Here is a 23,897-nt window from a genome sequence, read left to right on the forward strand (position 1 = left end):
AGGGCTTAGTTAGTTCATTAGAAATTACATTTTTATGCCAATGATTTTTTTTTGATGATAATTAATTTTTCTGAGAAATTTGAGAAAAAATCTTGAGTTTACATCTTATGGTCCATTTCAACTGAGTGGTACAATACGGTACAGTACGGGTCACCTTTATCAGGCTTGCGTTTCCACTGCCAAAAGGGTACCATTGCCATGGTGTTCAACAAAGTTTCAGTGGACGTCATGCTCGCTCAAGGAAATGTCTACAGTAAAGCTGTACTGGTCGTTCACATATCATATGAGAAGCTCTTCTTACAAAACAGATGCTTTATACACATGAATACTTGTGTTTAAATATTCATTACTAACCTTTCTATGAACAGGATTTGATTAAAACTGCAAGTCAATGATAGGGAAAAATAGCTTATTGTAACATCTGCGATTACATAAAATAAATAAATAAATAAATGCAACATACTGTACATGAACACATACAGCCCCTTACAGTGTCTGATGTTACCAATTACAGAAAAATGACCAATTACAGAAAAACTACACACAACATACATTTAGTCCTTTTTTGGGTTCAAAAACAACACACAACATATAGCCCACAGTAACCTCTCATCTGTATCTTTATTCTTCACCAGCACATGTAAGCTCTGTTAGAAAGTATTTCAGTCATTCTGAAGTCATGATAGTCCAAAAGGTGATGGTAATAGTTAAACATGGCAGTTTGTTCATGTTTTAGGTTGCTGCTTTTTCACGTGCTTCACTCTTGCGTTTGTTTCTGACAGGATCGGATGTCAGAAGCACTTTAATAATCACGCACGCATTATCATCAGCTCAAGAATTCGTTATTTCAAATATAAACGCGCGGCGAGCGCACGCAAGAAAGCGAAACCGCTCACGCTTTAGATGGCCTTGTAAAAATTTACAGGGCACAGGGTAGGTTCTGCTCTTCTTTTTCCTTTATGGCTGTTCATCTCGACGACAACAAGGTTTGTTTAAGCTCGGGTCGACCATAGCTTGTTATAATATGTATATAGTATTACGGTGTAACGTCTCGGCTGTATATTTAAAATGACGGTTCCTTTGTTTTCATTCTACTGGCTTGTTGCACGAGCGAATGACATATCTCTGTAAACCAATAGCGTTCAGTTGCACATCTTGCTCCGCCTTTTGGTACCCTTTAATTGTGCTAGGTACCCTTTGCAAAGGGTATCCAAAAAATGGTACTGTTCGGTTCACTTTTAGGTACCTTTTGACAGTGGAAACGACCATAAAAGCGTATCGAACCAAACGCTACTGTACCGTACCACTCAGTGGAAACAGGTCAATAGTTGTTTAGAGAGATTTCTTCCAACTGACTTGATGGGCTTTTTAAAATTTTGTTACAATTTCTGACTTTCTTGCATTTTAAGTGTTTTTTTTGTTTGGTTTTTTTTTCGCCTTTCTGACTTTATTGCTGTTTTTCTCGCAATTGTTGCTGAAATTTGAGCGGATATTTCATAGAACAGCAACTGTCACAACTGGAAGAGATTAACATCGTAGTTTGAAGTTGCATGTCATGCCAATAGATTTAGTTTTACTGATAATTAAGAGTGTTCTTGCGATGCTGACTTTTTTTCTGAGAAATTATTTTAGAAAATTAGAGGAAAAATCATGAGTTTACATCTTAGTAGTTTAGAGAGATTTCTATGATTCAACTATGAGTTTATAGGCTTTTTAGAACTTTGTTGCATCTTCTGACTTTATTTTTTTAAAGGTTCCTTTATTTTTTTTTCAAATTTCTGACTTCATTTGTTTTTTTTCCACAACAGTTTAGTATATTTCACAATTCTGAGTGCTATTTCCTGCACTTCATGTATATTGCACACAGTTCTGACTTTTTCCACTCAAAATTGCAACTTTATTTCATGCATTTTCAAGTTTATATTTCTTGCAATTCTTTGTGTTTTCGTCCTTTTTACCCCTCAAAATCTCTAGCTAGAAACTGCATCTACAGATCTGATGCACTCAGAATAGCACTACAGATATAAACACATTCGACCATTCATTATTGGTACAGTTTAACATGTAAATATACAGATTTCTATTTGTTTCCTGTCATAAGATATAAACTTAAAAAGGCAACTGTGACTTTAGTCCCACCATCTTGACTTTTTATATATAAATAATTTTCGGTTTTACAATTCAGACTTTTTTTTTTATCTAGCAATTCAGCTCTACAAATAATGAACGGTCGAATGTGTTTATATCTGTAGTGCTATTCTGAGTGAATCAGATCTTTAGAGATTAATTATGTGAAAAATAAACGGTTGTGTCCCATGTGGGATCCTGCAGGTTTATTTTGGAACGTCACATCCTCGTTCCTACATCTCCGCCAATGTAACGGGAATCAAGTGCGTCACAGGGATGTCGTGTCTCATGAGAAAGGACATCCTGGACCAAGCCGGCGGCCTGATTGCTTTTGCTCAGTACATCGCTGAAGATTACTTCATGGCCAAGGCCATCGCAGACAGGTTTGCCAGACTCATTACTCATCCGTACAATACTGATTCAGTCAGATCATTGTTTTTCATATTCCTCTGTCTTAGAATAGAGCGTGGTAATGAATGAAGAATTACATTTTCTTTAAAGAAATAAGTAGATTTTTTTAAAACTCACTATGATGTTGTTCCAAAATTCTATGACTGTATTTAGTTTGTGAAACACAAAAGGAGATGTTTAGCAGAATGTTCATGCCACACTTTTCCCTAAAGTTAAAGTAAATGGGAGCCAAGGCTGTGTAGATCCAACAAAAACCAAAGTAATTAATAAAAATCTGAAATACTTTTAAAAGCGAGCAGAATATAAGTGAGCTCTGTGACTAATAAACTGAAATTTGTGTTCTGGATTTCAAAGACAAAATCAAATATCAATATCATGCCTCAGAGTAGACGGAACTCATGAAATAAGCCTTTTTAACAGCTCTTTTACTCTTTTAAAGCAGTGACCTCAAAAATAAGGAAATTGTGGTTTGTTCTCTAATCTATATCTTCACTCTATATTTGGGTTCTCCAATTTTTAAATGTTTTCCTTCTTTACATGATGTACTGCCTTAGGTGGAAATGCAGAATAATAAATGAATTCAAATCAGTTGTAGATTAATAGGGCTTTATGTAGCTTGACAATCTGGTCTGCCAATGCTGCTTTTATTGTGTGGAAAGGAACATCTGAAGGTCATATGGATGTGGAACAACACAAGGGCGTGTGAATGACAACCAAATGATTTAATGTGGGTTCAGAACGATATTCTTAATGTAATCTTTTTTTAAAACGTATACAGTTGAGGCCAGATGTTATGGAATAACATATAATTTTATGATTTTATATATTATAAAAATGTATTTCTTTATATTTAAATATTTCCCAAATGATGTTTAACAGAGCAAGGAAATTTCACAGTATTTCCTATAATATTATTTCTTCTGAAGAAAGTCAAAATAGAGAAATTTGTTTTATTTCAGCTAGAATAAAAGCAGTTTTAAATTTTTTTAAACCATTTTAAGGTCAGTATTATTAGCCCCTTAAGCAATAATTCAGTTGTCTATAGAACAAACCATCGTTATGACTTCCCTAATTAGCCTAACCTGTCTATATAACCTACAGTAATTAAGCCTTTAAATGTCCCTTTAAGCTGTATAGAAGTGTCTTTAAAAATATCAAATAAAATATTATTTACTGTCATCATGGCAAAGATAAAATAAATCGGTTATTAGAAATGAGGGATTTAATCTATTATGCTTAGAAATGTGTTCATCTTCTTTGCGTTAAACAGAAATTGGGGAACAAATATACAGGGGGGCTGATAATTCTGACTTCATCTGTATATCAATAGTCTCAGCTAAAATGTCCTTTATTTCCTAGCTCATTAATGTGGTGTTTCTCTTTCAGAGGATGGAAATTTTCCATGGCAACACAGGTAGCCATGCAGAATTCAGGCTCATACTCCATCGCACAATTCCAGTCTCGCATGATCAGGTACAGCAGTTGTTCAATCAGCTTTTTTTGTGTGTTTGCAAGTGAAACTAATCTGTTTTCCTGATAGGGCCACCACCAGCATAGTGATGAGACTGGGTTATTTATTGTTGTTTGCAATTTTCTGATCGCATCACAGATGGATTTTTGTTTTTTAAATTGCAGCATAGTAAGATTCATATCTTGGTCCATTTTGTCCATTTATCAGAATATGTCATCCTGCTGAAAGTCATTATGTTGTTATGTAAGGATGGATCCATTTCCCATTTTGTGGTGGGAAAAATACCGCTGAGCTTCTCAGAAACATCTTCTGTTGTGCGCTGTTAATAGATGGGCCAAGCTGAGAATCAACATGCTGCCTGCCACCATCATCGAGCCCATCTCGGAGTGCTTTGTGGCGAGTCTTATCATCGGCTGGGCCGCTCATCATGTGTTCCGCTGGGACATCATGGTGTTTTTCCTGTGCCACTGCCTCGCCTGGTTCATTTCGGATTATATCCAGCTCAGAGGAGTACAGGTGAGACGCTAGATTGTGTGAAAATCAATACGGAGAAAATGTAGCTCCATTATGGTATAAAACAGCTAGTTTTGTAAAGCCCCAGACTTAAATTCCTAACCTCATTCCCCTCTGAAATATTAAATTACTGAAGAAAATTTGGTTCCTTGTTGGCATCAAATCAATATTGCCTTTCCATAATTTGAGTTTTTTTTATTACTTTAGCAAAGTATAAAGTTTATTTTACTCAATAATGTACATTTGTTGTTAATTTACCTGCCCTAAGGTCCTCAAAGATGTAGGTATCTTTTTTCTACTGCATGAAATCTATATTTACAATGTTTATTTTGCTAGCTCACATTGATATTCTTAAAGTGAATAATTAATTAATTTTAAAAACATGTTCATTTTGGTAATCTTCAATCAAATTCTGCCAATTTGCTATATCTTTTGGAGTTGCGGTCCTTCTGTTGCTGTCTGCTTGAGGGCTTCCACAGCACCTATGAATTGATTTTTATACCCACGCCGCCTTACTGTTAATATGCTATGAAGGAATGATGCGCAAAAAGAAAGCCACGCCCCCTACTCAACATTCTGTTTCTGTTATTAGTACATCAACATACTGAAATGACAATCTCAGCATTGTCCAGTTTACACGGATTTCCGCTGAAATGGTTGTTCTTGGTGAACCGCAAAGTCAAACTGTAATAGTAATCTAGTCATTGTCTGCACAGAACATGTTGCTGGTATAAAAACAACTATTTTAATTTGAAAAGAATAAAATCAAGTCAACATTTACCTCATTCTTTTCAGAAATCTCACGTTACTTGAATAAACATTGATATATAAATAGACCTTAATGTCCCAGCATTGGCTTTTCTCAAATTCCTAGGAAAACTCTGTAAACTGGTTTTCATTTTCAACACAACATCCAGCTGGGAACAGACTTGTTTGGCAGGTTTTGTGGGATCAGTTTGGTACCAGTGTTGTCATTGGCCGCCGCTTGTTTTCACTGATTTGAATGTGTTCACATTGAGTTTGTTGAATTATGAAATGTGAAGGGTGATTTGTCTATAAATGACTTTAGGCTCCATTCTTGTATTAAACCCCCATTTTAAACTTTGATGAACCTCACAGAGAAAGTTCACCCAAAAATGGAAATGGTCATCATTTACTCCCCCTCCACTTGTTCCAAACCCGATTGAGTTTCTTTTTTTCTGTTGAACACAAAAGAGGATATTTTGAATAATGTTGGAAGCTAGGGCTGCACGATATTGGAAAAAACTGACATTGCGATATTTAGTTTTTCTGAATTATATATTGCAATATGATCATAATTTCACAAACGATTACCTAAATCTCTCTACTTGGAAAATAATTCGTACATCTACACAAAACATAATAAACAGTTTGCAAGCATAGATGAATACAATAGAACAAACCTAAAAATTAATTGTTTTATTGTTTTCTGTGGAGTCTAACAGCACTGAAGAACAGAAATTCAATATTAATCAAATGTAAAATAACACTGTATTGTATTAATTTTAAACCAATGGCGGAGGGGTTAGCGCGATGACACATGGCATTCTGGCGTTCACGGCAACCCAAGTTCGATTCCTGCCTCGAGATCCTATGCCAGTGTTTTCTCTAGGATTTTTTCCAGCTGTGGTGGCAGGCCTTTTACACATATCTTCCAACTATCTATGGCGTTATTTTAATGACAAATGTTGTGAGCGCAGTATTACAAGTCGACATCACACTCATGTATTACAAGCATGTGAATCTCTTTGCTTGCGTGTCGATTTCCTCTGTTTATGCACAAAACTTTCTGCATGCCCTCAAATATTAACTGCTCAAGCGCAGATTTTCTTGTGCGCTCTCAAAAAAACACGGCTGAAGTGCGATTTACTGCATTTATGTAATGAGTGTCTCCAACATTTATTAGATTCGCCAGAAACATTTATGAATTTCTCCAATAGATCTACAGAACAGCATTGATGTGTCCTGAAATAAAGTGAAACGGCTATAAACTTCAGCAAGATAAAGTCACTGTATGCAGAACTATAGACCTTTATCTGTAAATGAAATATGATTATGGAAATTGTGGTTATCATAACCGAAACGTTGTGTTTGCTGGCCTCTCGCATCACGCAACCCAGTCAGTCAGTCAGCGTTTAACCGTAAAGGATTAAACAAATACGATTACAGAAAAGTTCGCTCTGTTATAATTCACTTACATTGTTACGTTTTGGTGCGATTATAACCCACTATAAAAAACAGCAACAACTGAAGGTTTTAAATGAGGAGCTGTAATGTAGCTGTGGCGGGAATGCATTTTGGTGTGAAGCCATGCCAAGGAAGAATAAATGTAGCGGAAACCATGTTTGCTGATCCTTCCCTTCTCTCTGCTCCCTACGCTTTCCTGCTCATAGTCTCTACTGTCCTATAAACTGAAGGTGAAAACCCCGAAAAATAAATAATTTCATGGTTTAAATTCACTTGAAATCCTAGTCACGGGTCCTAAAAACGACAATGAAAATCTTTCACTCTATTATGGGTTAAACTTTGACTCACGGTTAATATAATCTCAACTCAACACTGCAGATCCTGCGATGTGACTATTGTAGATTAGCACATTGCGATATCAATGCTGAAATGATATATTGTACAGCCCTATTGGAAACAGATTGACTTCCATAGTAGTTTTCTTTTTCTTGCTATGGGTATCAGTGGCTAACAGTGTCCAACCATTCACAAAATATCATTTGTGAACAAGAAGCATTGCATTAAACTGCTCTTCCTGATGGCGCTTGCGTTTAAAATAGCCTTTCATCTAGTTTTACGTGTGAACAACTAAATGAATGCTTAGGTCTATATTTTGATTCAATTACATTATTGCTGCTGTAAAAGACACCTTATGAAATCGAAAATAGTCACAATGTTCAATCCGGTAATCAGTTGGCCTTTACAAGTTGATCTATCACAGCAATATTTTTGTAATTGCTGCATTCGTTAGTCATTTCTCTAATTCTTGTCTTACTAAATTCTTTCCTCAAAGGGCGGCCCTCCATCCTTCTCCAAGCTGGACTATGCAGTGGCCTGGTTCATCAGGGAGTCCATGACCATTCAGATTTTCCTGTCTGCTCTTTGGGATCCCACCATTAGCTGGAGGGCCGGACGCTACCGGTTGCGTTGCGGAGGTACAGCAGAGGAAATTCTGGATGTTTAAACGGCACCGTGTGCCAAGGACTATGCACTGCAAGACCACAAGGGCGCAGATGGACAAATGAACTGCAAACATTTTTTGTTTGTTTTGGGTTTTATTCCAACTTATAGTTTTTAACCTGTGACTTTAGCTTGAATAGATTATTTATGTCCTTGGTGCTTTTTTTTTCTATTTGTTTTCCTGTGAGGTCTCTTGATGATTTGAGACCTTGTTCTAGATGAGCCAAAAGTAATGAAGGGGCGAAGAAGAGAGAACTTTTGAGGACGAAGCGGCACTTCAGTGGGCATCAAATCCCTGATGAAAAATAATGATTTTTTTTTTTTTTTTAAAGGTCCTTGCAACATGTGTAGTGGTGATTATGTGTCCAACACATCCATTTTATCATACGTTTGGATGAATGGTACAGTTTTTAAATGATAATAGTGGGCTGGAGAAGTCACTCATGTATGAATGGATCACACGCTTATCACAGTGTTGCTCTGAACATACAGCACTCTTGCCATATTTTATACATTTTTGGACCTCTGAATGCTCAAACGGATCCGCTCAGGTCCATTTTATGTTTACCGGAGAGCAATATCTTCTGAGGTGATGCATAGTGAATTGTGGCAGAGGTTTGTATATGGATACTGTGGATCTATCCAGAAAACGACGCAACACTTGTACATGCCTGCACAGTTTTTGCAGCCACCCTGCAGTATTCAAGGCCTAGGTTAAACCTCATTGTGATATCTGCAGATTTAATCTCATATCTTATGAAATGTAGTGCCATTTGAAGAGTGAACGTTTTTATCGTTATAGTTTTGCTTTTCTTCAAGGCCTTCATCATCTCCCTTCATTTGTTCATTCTCTGCACTGGTTGCTTTTGTACCAGGTTCAGGGTCTGCTTAAACATTTCCTCCATGCTGCTGCTTGTTTGAGAAGCTCTGTCAGTATTTTCCTGCAAATGTTTGACTGTAAATATATAAACGCTTGCCTCCAAATTGTCCAAACATTTCATCCGATGCCATTTCAGAACCAAAGAGTTTGTGAAGTTAGGTTTTCTTTATATACACTCCGTTTTTTTTTTGAGTTAAAGCACAAAATGATTTTAGAAAGTGCTATGTTTACGCTCTGATACATTTCAGACCTCAGTCACACCATGTGCTTTTTGGCTTCTCAATTTCCCCATTTACACAATCCAACTTCGCCATCAGTCAAACAGTATTCACGAAACAATTGACGTTCTTCTCTGTATTCCTTTTTTTTTGTTGTTGTTGTTCGAGGAACTGCTAGTTTCTGTTTTGTACTGCCAGCACTTGTCGTTAAACCGCTTCTTCTGCATTTTCCTCATTTTTTTAAGTCTCTCTTGCCCGGCTTCTTGAGCTGATCATCAAGTACCCGTGTCAGCACTGGCAGTATTGTTTTACACAATTCACTTGGGCAGTTCGACTCTTATTGTTATTCAAAAACAGACACACGAGTGAAGTACAGTAAGTACGTCTTTATAATCCAACAGCTGCCATTTAGGAATTACACTGTTTTAACCCAATGCCAAACCCTCCATTGTTGTTGTTTTTTTGGTGTTGGTTTATTCTAATTTGAACACATCTGATTTTTGGGCTCACTGTTGGAAATAAACTTGTGTTTTGTGCATGAGGCCACGAAATGAATGTCGTTTGTTTGTAACATTGAGTTGAAGTATTAACATAATCAATTAGCAATAATCATAATACATGCTTTCGAAGTAATATATCAGACTGTGAATCCAAAACAAGCTTCCAAACCCGTTTCTTTACCCAGTTATGGTATAATAAACATTTCAGTTTTTTGTTGACCGTTTCGGTTTAGCCGTACCTCATACGACCAGAGGGCCTCATTCACCAAACACGAACAGACGTTTTGTGAAATCATTCAAAGCTGATACCTGGGATTGATTCGCAAGGTCATTCTTGTGTAAATGGTTGCATCAAATGTAATTATGTAAAAAAATATATAATTTCGAAATTTTAATTGGGGTTAAAAATTGTTCAAATTACAGTAACAGTTTTGATAAGAATGGTTTTGTGGATCATCCAGGGTGGCTTGATAATTGACGCAAGTTTTAAGAATTATTTTGTTAACACTTGCGGCACTGAATAATTGCGCCAAGCCATTTATGTAATTTGGCACATTAAATTTAATTGTGCATAAAATCCTTTCTTCTGTAAATTGATCGAAATTGGTTGTTAGAAATCAGTGTGGTTTGTCAGCTGACGCAAGAACAGTTTTAAGAATTAGTTCACGAACTCTTGCACGAATTGCTGCATTGAATTAATACATTTCATGAAACCACTCTTACATTAAATTTAATCGTAAAATGCTTTTTTATGCTTCTATTAAATGTTTAATTATTTGTGCAGTACTTATTTGAAGGTTTCAGATGAATGTTTTAGATGAAAATGGTTTTATGAATTAAGTTTGGTGTGGCAAAGACTAGCTTTATGAATTCTCTCGATGGTTCTTGGATAAATTGCTGCATTAAATTGAAATATAAAACGAATCAATCATAATTTGCCATGAATTTCAGATTTTGATACATGAAACCATTAATCTGTTTGTTGACTTATTGACAATTTAGATAAAATCGTTTTATGAAACATTAAGTTTGGCGTGCCAGTCGATGCTAGGACATATTTTTGAATGATTCAAATAACTGTTTAGCAAATTCAGCACAGAATTGGATAATTTCTCAGAATTGTTCATGTTGATTGAGCTGGATTACTACAAAAACATTTCACAAAATGATTCCAGTGCAAGTTATTGCATTTGGTTGCCATTTCGTAAAAATATTTCACTATCATTTACAGTTTCGAAGTTCACAATTTGGTTAACGATGGTTTCATGAACTGCTCAGTACCAATTGATGCAAGTTTTAAGAAATTTGTGTCATTTGGTGCATTAAATTTAATTGTGTTAAACCCTTTCTCCTGTAAATTGACCGAAATTGGTTACGATTTAGATAAAATTGTAAGAAATCAGTGTGGTTTGTTATCTGATGTAAGAACAGTTAAGAATTAGTTCACGAACTCTTGCATGAATTGCTGCTTTGAATTAATGTTTCGTGAAACCATTCTTGGTCACATTAAATTTAGTTTTAATAAAATTGGTTAAGTTTGGCGTGCCAGTCGATGCTAGGACATATTTTTGAATTATTCAAATAACTGTTCTGCAAATCCACCACAGAATTGGATCATTTCTCAGAATTGTTCTAGCGTAGATTAAGCTGAATTAATACAAAAACATTTCACAAAACGATTCTTGCGCATATTGTTTGCCATTTCGTAAAACTGTTCTGCTATAATTTACAATTTTGGCTAAGAATGGTTCCCTGAATTGTTCAGTACCAACTGATACAAGAAAGTTTATCTATTCTAATAACAGTTGTGTAAATTGAATTTGATCATTTTGCTAAACCATTCAGTTCGTTTTTTTAGCCAAGTAATGACTTCACGAATTGACCATCAGATTGATCCAGCTCTTGAATGAAGGCCCAATGTGTTGTAGTTCTGCAACATTGGCAGAACCGAATGTAACTTTGCATGAACGTAACTAACAGGCAGTTTTATCAATGTCTGTCAGTCACATTCGAAACTCCATCATTGACATTTTCATTTGAAAAGGGGAAAGCTGGAATTTTCTGCAACTATTCAAGTTCCTCTCTTGGCTTTCAACCATATCTGCTGGTTTTTATTTTATACATGTGAAAAAAGAAAAACTGTGTCAAAGTCACCTCAAACGAAAAGTCTACAGTCCATTGTAAATGTTTAGACTTTTCCTTGTTCATGTGATTGTGAGAGAGAGAATGTGTGTGTGGGTGTGTGTTTGCAGAAATATGCTGTAATGGCCTTCTTGATATGACAATTCTTCAAGGATTGTATTATCGTAATGTCGTGTGGGGAACTGGACTTTATTTTCCATTAATGTACAGTTGTATGTTTGTAAGATTACCTTTGTTTGTGAAATACTGATGACCCGCTTGGTGCCGTGTGCACAATATGTGGCTGTTCTGCACTTGCCAACCTGAGTACCAGCCGCCATTTGCCCAAACACAAATCTGTAATCAAAAGAGTCAAGAAATGGTGACGTTTAGTGTACATGAACTGCTTTGGTCTGCAGGATCCGAAAATATATGGTTATGTTTCGAGCATTTGAGGCAGTTTGAGTCTTATGCGTCATATCCTGTGTTTTGATTTGAATATCACTGCATTTCTCTATAAATAATCATTCTTCAACACTGGACTCGATGTTGAACAAAACGACCAAGAGAAACTTCTGCTACATGTTTGCCATATGGTCATCAGAGTTGGGGAAAATAAAAAAAGTCTAGTAGTGATCCACCGCTTTTATTTTATGTGCTGTACATGTTGACAAAAAAAGCAAATACAAGAGCTTTTATCATTTTTTTTTTCTGTACAGTCTATTTATGAAGTTTGGTTGATAACCATTAGATACACTGCTTCTTAAGGCTTAATTTATCATCAAGTTGTACAATTTCTTTTGTTTATTTTTGCCTATGAAAATATGTTTGGATTTTGGGCGGTGTAAAAGTATGGCTGGACAGACTTCTGGTTTTGAATCTTTTGTGTAATTTTGTAGATGTTCTGTATTGTACTCTTGATGCTGAATGCGTAATCCACAGCTGGAAACTGTGATATTACAGATAAATTAAAGCTTTATCAAGCAATATAAAAAGAGCGTTTGCTTCGGTTTTGTCCTCAATAACTTGTGTGAGTTTTTATGTACATTTTAGCATGTTGTTTATGTTGGACAGCTGACATGACACCATTTTAAAAGGGATCCGAAAACATTGTTGCCAGATTGGGCGGTTTTGAGTTTGATTGTGGGTAAAAAACGCCATTGGTGGATTGACAAAATTTGGGCGATTTTAGAACTTAAATTTTATATGCAACTTATTTAACAAAATATAACTGTGTGCTCCTACTCCATTCAATTAGTAATGACCAGTGCGTAGCTCAAACCGCGTGGGCCCACCCGCAAGAGGAGGTGATTGACAAGCAGCAGAGAATTAAGTTCAATAGAATTTAAAACCCCAAATAGGATGAATTTATACTCCATTTCGAAAGTAAAGCATACTCTAATAATTAGTGTAATCTACACAACAACAAGTGCAGTGTGTGGATGAGAAGGGGCAGTGTTTCGATGGGATCCGGTTATGTTATGGTTCTGTAACTGCTGGTGTTGGTTGTTGTATGGTTAACAATTATGACAGTTAAAGTAACTAGGCTAATTTAGATTAAAATCAATTAAAAAATTTTATAAAATATTATTTTAATATTTTAGGCGTTTTTTTTTGCGCATTTGGGCAGGTTTTAGACCGCTTTTAGTCTGGAAAAAATCTATATCTGGCAACACTGTCTGAAAACGCAAAGTTGACACCTTGAGGTTGTGTGTATATTGGAGTGTTTTTGCACTGCAGAAATGCGATGGTTGTTCAAATTACACTCAGCCATGTGCATTTTTTCAGTATAGTGTTTTTTTTTTTCAGTCAGTTACCCTTTTGTGTTGGTGGTGACAGTTGATTGGCATTGTCCTGCCCCTCCTCCACTGTGATTTGATGGCAACTCAAAAGTTCAACTATGGCAGGAAAAAAGGCTGAGCGATTAGTGCTTACCGTAAAACGCATGTTCAGCGCTTTACTATGGTACAGGCTTTTAAAATAACTAAACGCTATCATTAACACCAAGCAAAAAGAAATGCACTACAGTGGACACGCAGCCTTAGCACGTAAATTAAAACATTTAGATTTTAGCAAACAATTTATATGCATATTGTTGAGTCTATAGGCCATTTTGTTCTTAAGAATTAAAAGTATGTGTCGGCGCCAGTGGTGTAGTGGTTAGTGCATCGACACATGCACTCCGGTGCTCACGGCGACCCGAGTTCGATTCCCACCTCGAGGTCCTATGCCGATCCTTCCCCTCTCTCTTCTCCCCACACTTTCCTGTCAATACTCTCTACTGTCCTGTCCAATTAAAGGTGAAAACCCCGAAAAAAAGTATTATAAAAGAATGTGAAAATATATGATATTAGAAAAACAAAAATCACAAAGACTGGGCCTCGAAATGCAGTAATTTAAGCTAATACAGTTGCTAATTATCATTAGATTTGTTGTCCGTTGTGGTAAAGGAGCTGAGCCGAAAGGCAAAGTTCTCAATTTACCGGTTAATCTACGTTCAAACTCTCACCTATGGTCATGAGCTTTGGGTCATGACTGAAAGGACACGATCTTGGATACAAGCGGCCGAAATGAGTTTCCTTCGCAGGGTGGCAGGGCGCATCCTTATAGATAGGGTGAGGAGCTCTATCACCCGGGAGGAGCTCGAAGTAGAGCTGCTGCTCCTCCACATCGAGAGAAGTTAGCTGTGGTGGCTTGGGCTTCTGTTTCGGATGCCTCGTGGACGCCTACCTAGAGAAGCAGTTGCCCCAGAAAAGCAGTTGCAAATAAATGAATGAATGAATGAATTTGCACTCGTTTTTGAGTTTTGTTCTCTTGGTAACACTTTAAAATGGCTAAAAGCTAATTACACTTTAAGCTAAAGCTATCTACGCATAAAATCATAGATTTCCAATTAAAGGCTTTCTTTTTTTGGACGTGTAAAATTTGCATCATGGCACATTTTAAGGTATGGCCTGTGAGGCAAATAAATACTTTCTTTTCCTGGATTTCGCTTTTGAGGACTGCAGACAAATTAATTAATTCTAGGTAAAACCATGCAAGTGTATTGGTATAATTTCTCCTTTTAATGTACATTCTGAAAAATGTGTGTGTGTGCTGATTATTTAAGAATGTTATCACTAACTTACCAAAGGCTGTAATAATTAAACGTATTAATAAATTCTAAGTAGCGTTCAGTATATGTAAAATTATACATTCCAAAAGATTTCTTAAAATTAAAGAAAATCCTTAAAATGAATCCATTTTCAGTAGTCATCGTCAGGACTGCTACTGGTAATGAAATTAATGTCAGTAAAAGTGTAGGATGTTACAATAACCCTTAATGATGTTTTTTTTTTTCATGTGTATGAACTTGATTAATGTTTTAAATGAATGCACAAGAGTTAAATTTACAAGCTTATATTGAAACATGGTTGCATTTAGAGATGTTTCAATAGATTTAGTGTAGTTATCTGCATGGTACAATAGTTCTTTTCAAAGTTGTTCAAGTTATTTCCCTTTTCACTCTCTCTAACTTCCTATGCATCTGAGCTTGTGTGCCTTCATTCATGGATCACATCACATGTTGAAACCGTAAAATGCACACTCAGCCACACAATCTAAGCTTGATTCTTTGTATATTTAGAAGAATGAACTAATTTTATAGACCTCAATAAACAATGATTAGCTTTGCCTGTTAAACCCACCAACTAGGGCTGCACAATATTGGAAAAAATGACATTGGATATTATTTTTTCCTGTGATGCATATTGTGTTATTGAATTTATTGTTACCAGATGAAGTAAATGGCTCAATATGGTAAGAATGCATTATTTTAGATTGATTGGTATGATTTTATAGGGAAGTGCATCTACATAAAATATACTAAACCAATCGCAAACATTAATAAATGGAGTACAGCAAAGACACAAACTAAATAAACAGTATTTTATGGATTTCTGGAGGTCTAGCAGTATACAGTGCAAAATGAATAATCAAATGTATAATGACTCAGTATAGTCTTCATTGTATTTATACATAAATACAATTACAGTTTCTTAAAGTTACAAACATTATAATGCGATGTGACTATTGTGACATGCTCATTGCGATATCGATGCTGAAATGAAATATTGTCCAGCCCTACCACCAACCTGTCTAAAAACTCTAGAGACCAGATTTTAGAGACTTTTCAACTCTCCTACCCTCTCAGAAATCAAGGTACAGGAGCTGTCTCCGGGGCAGTTCCTTTTCGAAAGGTACATATTTGTACCTGAAGGGTTCAAAATGGTACCTCAAAGGTACTTTTTAGGTACATTTGGGTTCTAATATGCACCTTTGAGGTACTATTGTGGACTCCTTGGGGACAAATATGTATCTTTTGAAAAGTTACTGCCCCAGTGACAGCTCTTGTACCTTTATTTCTGAGAGTCTAGATGTAAACAGTTGAGATTTAACATTTCTTTATCCATTTAGATCTCCAGGTCTGACAGAAGCACATTTAACATTTTTTTTATATTTTGAGATGCTAATGGTCTAATCTAAGCCAGGGGTGTCCAAACTCGGTCCTGGAGGGCCGGTGTCCTGCAGATTTTAGCTCCAACTTGCCTCAACACACCTGCACGGATGTTTCTAGAAAGCCTAGTAAGTGCTTGATTAGCTAGCCCAGGTGTGTCTGATTGGGGTTGGAACTAAACTTTGCAGGACACCAGCCCTCAAGGACCGAGCTTGGACATGCCTGATCTAAGCTAAGCTAAGCTAAAAGTGCTCCTGCCAGACATGAAGATCAGGTAAATGGATGCAAAAAAATGTAAAACTCAGGGGTGAGGTGTCTGAATAACACTGTTGAGAACCGGGTTATTAACTGTACTGTGGTGTTTGTAAAATTACGGGAGTTTTCTAGGAGAAATAACGAAACGGGTGGTTGGCAGGAGATGGAGATGGGTCTGAAATACAGGAGAGAAACGGGAGTGTTGGCAGGTATGATCAGATGATCTTCAGGTCTGGCGGAAGAACTTTTAGCTTAGCTTAGCATTGATCATTGAATCGAATTAGACCATTAGCATTTAAAAAATGTCAAAAAAGCTAAATGTGCTTCTGTCAGACCTGGAGATAAGCTGAATGGATTAGGAAAATGGTAAAGCTCAAACGTTTACCTCTTAGAGAGCCTATTACAGTGTTTTTAAGTAATTGAAATCAAATCCAAAAACATTAGAATATATAAAAACAGCTGCGGTTCAAGTCTGCAAATTTATTCACTTTTTTTGAAATGCTCAAATCTGGTTCTATCTGAACAAAATGACAGTAAAATATATTTTTTACAATACTGAGAAATCATTTGCATTACTGTAAGTAGTATAATGGCCTCTTAAGTTGTGAGTTAAAGATTAAATGCCCTGACCTAATTGTGCATTGGTGTTTTAGCAAACAATGCTTGGTATTTGTTAGGTATTTTCAAAGGCATCACTTCCCGTTGACCTCATCACTTTTAATTTCAGCTGTTCAAACTGACAGTTTCGGTACACAACTGTGTAAATAATAGCATTGCTGCAGTGAAGCTGAAGGGACGGAGATGTCAGTGTGCTGCAGGTCAATGATCTGTGTTTGAGGTGTGTGATTTACTGCAGGTTATATGCAAAACTCAAACATTACAAATCATCTGCTGTCTTCCAAGAGTTTGACTGGTGCCGAAAACATAAATTGTTTCTATGATTTTAAGTATTTCCATAGTTCATGAGATGCATGTTCTAGTGTTGTATCCGCTTTATTATCAGGCTTGTATTCTCATCGGCAGGAAGCCTTTCAGTGCTTATCGCAGCTTTCTGTTAGATAGACGTCCATTATTAGGGGAACAGGATGGGAGTTCTGGCGCCTCAAGAAGAAACTGCTATCTTGATGAAAACCAGTGTTGAGCTAAACATTACTTGCTATTTCTAACTTGATTTTTTTTTTAAGTTGAAGACATTGTTGTGTTGTTATTTTATCATATTTAAATCTATAAGTTGTGCTTGTAAATAAAAATGTTAGGCATCATCGAAATTACAGTAGGGCTTCTATACATTTGGTATCACAATGGGATTTCATCAAAACAACCACTAATGGACTACTGTTAATTTAGGTGTGAGCTTTGTTCACTTTTGGCCACTTCCAAAGATTACAAACACTCATCGAATTGCTTTTATAGTGTACACAAATGTGATTAAATGCATTCAAAATCAATGAAATTTCATGTGAATTCATTTTCAATTTAGTGACTTATTCAATCTCTTTCAAATATTTTCATGCGATTTGCTCATGCTCCAATGAAGTTTAAGTTTGAAGGGTCACAAAACATCAAAACATTTTTTTGAGATGTTGACAATTATGTATGTGTCCCAGGCTGCAAAAAACACTATTAGGACACATATATTTCAGTAACAAGTGAAAATTGGTCACTTTTGCATTGTTTTGAGCAAATTCGTTCTTCCTGTTTAAAAATAAATAAATGAGATTGATAAATGTAAATTCCAGCGTGGAGATTGGCTGTCTGTACCGGCTGGTACAACTTGACGTCATTGAGTTTTCAGCAATAATTCATGAGAATTGGTTAGAACCAATCAGCAATAGAGCGCCTATTGTGAACAAGATGCAACTTCATTAATATGCATGATATAGCATCGAAGACTTCTTTTACAGTGTTCAGAGAGATGCCAAGTTGTTTTGCCAACCGTAATTCAAACAAGTAGTAGAAGAATTGTTTTGAGACATGGGGCGTCAGTGTTGCATTTATAAATGTGCTGCAACGAACGTTTTGCTTCCATTTTTCTCGTGATTAGAGCAAAACTGGCATGTGGACTCGCATGTGTGGATTACAGTGGTCTGCTAACGTGCGTCAAAAAAACGTTTGTAAGGAACATTTTTTACCCGAGAGCTTTTCAAGTCTGGAAATGGTGAAATCCTGATTTGCCGCTTGTCTTCTTTTATAAAAAGAAGTGGTTCCAGTTTGTGTTGATTTCATGGCCCTTTAAAGGTGTGGTTTGGGGGCACGTCGCCTTTTAAATTTTAGTAAGTAGGATATGAATTGAAATGAATTTGCTGCTTGTTCAAATTACTTATTTAAACTGAGCTGAAACAACATAACTCTTGAGGTTTTTTGGGACAACTTAATTGTTTTATCTTCAAACTACTAAAATTTGTTAAGTTAACTTAATTGATTTGTGTGGAACCCTGCATTTTTTACAGTGTGCAAAATAGTTACAATTCATCGTAAGGTTGGGTATATTTAATTTAATAAAAATAATAATCATTTATAATCATTTGTTTTATTTGAACAGCCTCAAAAGAACGTCTGTCTGTCTGTCTGTCTGTCTGTCTGTCTGTCTGTCTATCTATCGTCCAGCCCGACAACACCTTTGTTAAGGAAGTTTAACTAAAAAGAATTACCCATGTTTAAATATGCAGCATTATATTTGGCTAATAGAATATAAATGCAGTTGGCGGTTTATAGAGATTGATTTAAAAAAAAAAAACACCCCAGCAAATGTAAATAAGAGAAATGGTAATATAAACGGCGATAAAACACACAAGTTTCAAATGGGTGTTTATTTGCATATAACACATAAAGCAGTCTAGTAAAACCTGGGTGATCTAAAGGAAACGGCGAATAGCCAATCGTCTATTTTTAGCAAATCTCCTGGACTGGGTCCACAATAAATGTAGATTAATAAGCAGTTTAACACTTAATAAATTACATTCAGAAATTCTTTCTGAATGGGATATGTTGTTATGAGTTTCTTATGAATTACTTAGTGTGGGCATTAAAAATGTATATTTAAAAAATAAATCATTAAACAATATTTGTTTACGTTGGTACAAACACCTTTATACAGTGTTTCATATCTGATCATAAACCAGCCACTTATATGTTTCTCATTGTTTATTTAGGTAATATATCATTTTTACTCTGTGCAGTGGGTAGTTGCTTCAATATGGCTGCTACACTACAATTACACCATTACTAAGATCTTGTGACTGGTTACATAGGTGGAGGTGTTGTAAATGGTTGACATCACACTAGTAGAGTATTGTAGATGGTTGCCAAGGTGTTGCTAGGCAGTATAGTTGTATTTAAGATAGCTTTATGGTTGCTAAGGTGTTATCATGCAGTTGCTTAGCTGTTTTAAAAGGTTGTTGTACAATTACTATGATGTTGTTGATGGTTACCAGGGTCTTGCAACGCAGTTTGTAAGGTATTCTTCAAAATGTTTGTCATCACATTGGCATGTTGTTGTCGGTGGTTGCCAAGGCATTGGTGGGCAATTGCTTCATTGTGGGCTGTTTTCAGAGTATATGCAGCAGTTGTTCTGTATTGCTGGTTATTGTACTACTGAGGTGTTGCTAAACTATTACTAAAATGTTCTGGGTGTTCTAGATGGTAGCTTACAAGCTCAAAAGAGTTCCCACCCTAGTTTCTGTGAAATTATGTTTTCAAGAAATTACTCAACAACTCCTACCACTTTGGGCTACTGCTTGTAAAGGCGTATGGTTGCACGGCAACATTTGTCAACATTTATGTTCTCCTTTAACAGCAAATAATGGATTTACTAATTGTGGTGTCAAGGCAGTTGTGTCCGACCCAATAAATACTTCAATCACATTTGCCATCTTCAGCAAGGCTGCAACTACAGTCATCCTAGACTCAAAGAGGATTCTGCTAAAAGCTTCCACTTCATTCTTCAATGAGTCCAAAGTGCATCTCCAGAGTACATCTAACATAATAGCTAACTAGGACTTAAAAACCCATCAATGTTATCTAAAGTCAATTTTCACACGTAATTTCTTTTTAAATACATCATAAGGTTTGTATCTGTTCACTAAACTGGTTATTGCATAATTAACTGTAAGCTGCCAAACATAAAGAAAAAAAAACTGTTTAGCGCTGGTTGAGAAACACACCTCGCCTTGACCGTTTGCTGAAATAAAGTAGCCGTTTTGTATAGAATCACAGACTGGCTGCTGGTATATTAGATAATGAATATCTGAGGCCTGGATTATTAGTTGATATTGTATTACACAGGCTGTGGCGTGTTGCCTAAGTTGCCAGAGTCTCTGGGTGTGATCCAGGGCTTGGAGAGGAGCTGGTAAAACTCAAGTGCTGGGGTACGGCTCTACAGACAGCACTGCCGCCTGCTCGACAGCTTCCTCTCCACATGAATGCTCCTCTTTGTTGGATTCATCCCATCATACAATCAGTACACTCTTAAGATTAAGGGACATGATCCAGAAAGCTGCAGCTGCTATCTGGTACAGAAAAATACTGTCTAACTTTGGGTGGATTTGGAGTTCATCTGTGTATGATTCCATCTGTCCTTTGATGCTTTCCAGAGTGCAAACACAAGTATGCGCTGGAGCATTTGCCAGATCTGTTTCGTGGATATGCTATTATTACAGATTCAAGTGAGACAGCGCTTGCTTTTCTTTGAGTTTAGCACCCTCTGACACACTGTACCCCAATACACAAAAGAATGCCCCTGAAGATGTCCTGTAATATCTGGCACCAAGACGTTGACAGCAATTTCATGTGCTGTAGGTTGTAAGATGAAGTTGCCATCGACTTAATGTTTTGGGCCAGCTCATCTAACAGATGCTCAATTGATTGAGACACCAAATATCTCCTCGAACTTTACAGAGGGGGTCTAGTACAGAAACATGCGGATAGGGCCTACAACTGCCTTGTAGACCTGTTATTATTCTTTAAAGGACACCTATGACGTTAAATCTTTTTTTGAAGCTGTTTAGACCGAACTGTGTGTAAGTATAGTGTGTCCACAGTCATATTGGGGTGATACAAACACAATAAGCCTCTTTTTCCAGATGTTCTGGAAAACTGAAGTGATTGCGTTTGGAAACATGGATTAGGTTCTCAAGGTGAATGCGTACCTTGTCTCTAAAACAACAAAAAATAAGGTCAAGAATCTTGGTGTGACTCATTTCATCCATCCATTCACCCACCCACCCATCCATCCATCCATTCATCCATCCATCCATCCATCCATCCATCCATCCATCCATCCATCCATCCATCCACCCAAACCACCCACCCATCCATCCATCTATCCATCCCTCCCTCCATCCATCTATCTATTTCTCATAAGGAAATAAAGGTCTGTTTTATTCGTCAGACCTTTCAGTGTGCGTCACAGGTATTGTCGCAAGTATTATCGTGAGCAAAGATTGACTGGTGTTCAATGACAGACACGTGTGCCAGAGCATAAACTCCTCATCATCAGCCGCTCTCAAGTCATTGGGTTAAATGAGTTTCCAGAAGGCTGGATCAGTTTTCACAGACCCGAGAGCTCCAGAGCCCTCGCAAAGGCGTAGGTCTCATTTCAAACTAATTTCTACTCACCCACACACCCTTGAAACACAGAGCAGCTAATTAACAGAGGCATATCAGTGACACGCTGGTGCAACATCACCACCGGCACAAACACTCCACATTCAAGAGCTTCTTGTGACTTACAGGGAGAAGCATTGATTTGTAGCACTGATGTGTTAAAAAGCCATTTAGGGATGTTTCAATTTGCATTGATGGAGAGTGAAATGCATTTAATGATTTGTGAAGTTTCATGCAAATGCATATTAATGCGCCTTGAAGGTCGAAGCTTTCAAATGAAATGCGCTACTGGTCAAAACTCTGGAATTGGTTAGATTTTTTAATGATTTTTTAAAATAAGTCTATTTTTCTTACCAAGGTTGCATGTATATTTGATTAAAAATACAGTGCTCAGCATAAATGAGTCCACCCCATTTTGAATATCAATATTTGTATCCATTTTTCAGTGAATATGGGTAGTATATATTGGTGTATTTAAACAAAACTGATTTATTAAACAGATATATTTATTAAAATAATATTTTAGTCACAGAACATCTCTAGAAATTGAAAGATAATTCAAATAAACAAAATATTGGAAAATAAAATGACAAACTACAAAATTTCAACAAAATTGCATATATTTTTTAATTCTCTTGATTTTTGCTACTTTTGAAAATGTTATTTAATATTTTCCCTAACATATAAATTTGGGCAACTAATTTCTGAACCATTATTGTAAGTTATTTTGTCAGATAAGCTCCAGATTTGGCTTCAGTACTGACTAATCTAATGTATTTCCACAAATATAATATTGTATAGCATCCTATAGAATATATTCATTTAAATGAGAGATTTGTGAGGAATGCACTCATATATGCTCAGCACTGTAAAAACTGCAATTGTGTGATGTTATTACAGTTTAAAATAAACTTTTGTTATTTAATTTGGTTTAACATTTAAATTATTCCTGTGATTTAAAGCTGCATTTTTAGCACAATTACTCAAGTCTTCAGTCAGTGTCACATGATCCTTCAGAAGTCACTATAATATGATAATCTGGTGATCCTTCAGAAGTCAATATAATATTATTAATAATCATAAATGTTTCTTCATTATTATTATTAGAATTGAAAACTGCTGGGCTGCTTCATGTTTTTTTTGTTGTTGTTGTTGCTGTTGTAGTAAAATGTGATACACAAAACAAATTCTTGCTGCTTTAATTATTTTTAGTTGAATCAAATGAACTTTTCTAGTTATCTTAACTAGTCATCATTAACTTATATCAATCAAACTGACTAAAAATATTAAGTTAAACTTTGCATAACCTGAAAAATGTAGTTAAAACCTGTAACAGAAAAAAAATTGGTAGTTGTGGCTGTCATATAATTTTTTAGAGTGTACAGTAACATTCAAAAGGAGACGTTAAATAGTTAAAGAGTGAAAATGAAACCCTTTTTAGTTTAAATAAAAGATTTTATGAACTAATTTTGTAAAAAAATGTTTTGTTTGTTTAAAAAAATTCCCAAAGTAAATGTATCACAGTATAAACAGCAAATAGCAATCCAAGCCACTCAAGAAAATTGGAAAAATATTAAAAAGCCTTTATTGACATGGCTATTCCTTAAAAATGCGTATTTTTAAAAATGCGTCAGGGGAATATTGATAAAGGAAGTTGTTTGCCGAAATGCGTAGGCGCAGTTTTAAGGAATAGCCATGTCAATACAGGCTTTTTAATATTTTTCCACATTTTTTGAGTGTCTTGGACTGTTTTTTGCTGTTTATTATGATGAATCCCTTATTCAAAAAGCACACATTATTTAAGTTACCCCTGAGCACTTTTTGTTTGTTTTGAAATATACCACAGTTTGTACAAACTGATAAAGGAAAAACCTACACTGTGAAAAATGTAATGACAAAAAGTCAAGACAACAACATTTTGCAACATTTTGCAACAATCAACAACAAATTTTTTGTCATACAAAGTTTAACTTAAAAATATCTTTAGTCAGTTTGATTGATGCAAGTTGAGATGACCAGAAAAGTTCATTTGATTCAACTAAACAGCCCCATCCATATCACCCTGCAACCCAAGACCGGTTACTCACTGAAGCTT

The 23,897-nt window shown here is 36.0% G+C and overlaps 1 protein-coding gene across 1 annotated transcript in view; it reads left to right on the forward strand.

Annotated features, from left to right (window-relative positions):
• Positions 1-9,930, forward strand: part of ugcg (UDP-glucose ceramide glucosyltransferase) — a 58,613-nt gene extending 48,683 nt beyond the window's left edge. Inside the window, exons 6-9 of the mRNA XM_056466651.1 lie at positions 2,332-2,510; positions 3,925-4,011; positions 4,339-4,525; positions 7,563-9,930. Of these exons, the coding sequence (XP_056322626.1) occupies positions 2,332-2,510; positions 3,925-4,011; positions 4,339-4,525; positions 7,563-7,733 (624 nt within the window). The 3' untranslated portion in view covers positions 7,734-9,930. The remainder of the gene's footprint in view (positions 1-2,331; positions 2,511-3,924; positions 4,012-4,338; positions 4,526-7,562) is intronic.
• Positions 9,931-23,897: the final 13,967 nt, after the last annotated feature.

The sequence above is a fragment of the Danio aesculapii genome, chromosome 10 (genome assembly GCF_903798145.1).
Source record: "Danio aesculapii chromosome 10, fDanAes4.1, whole genome shotgun sequence".
NCBI classification, from domain to species: domain Eukaryota; kingdom Metazoa; phylum Chordata; class Actinopteri; order Cypriniformes; family Danionidae; genus Danio; species Danio aesculapii.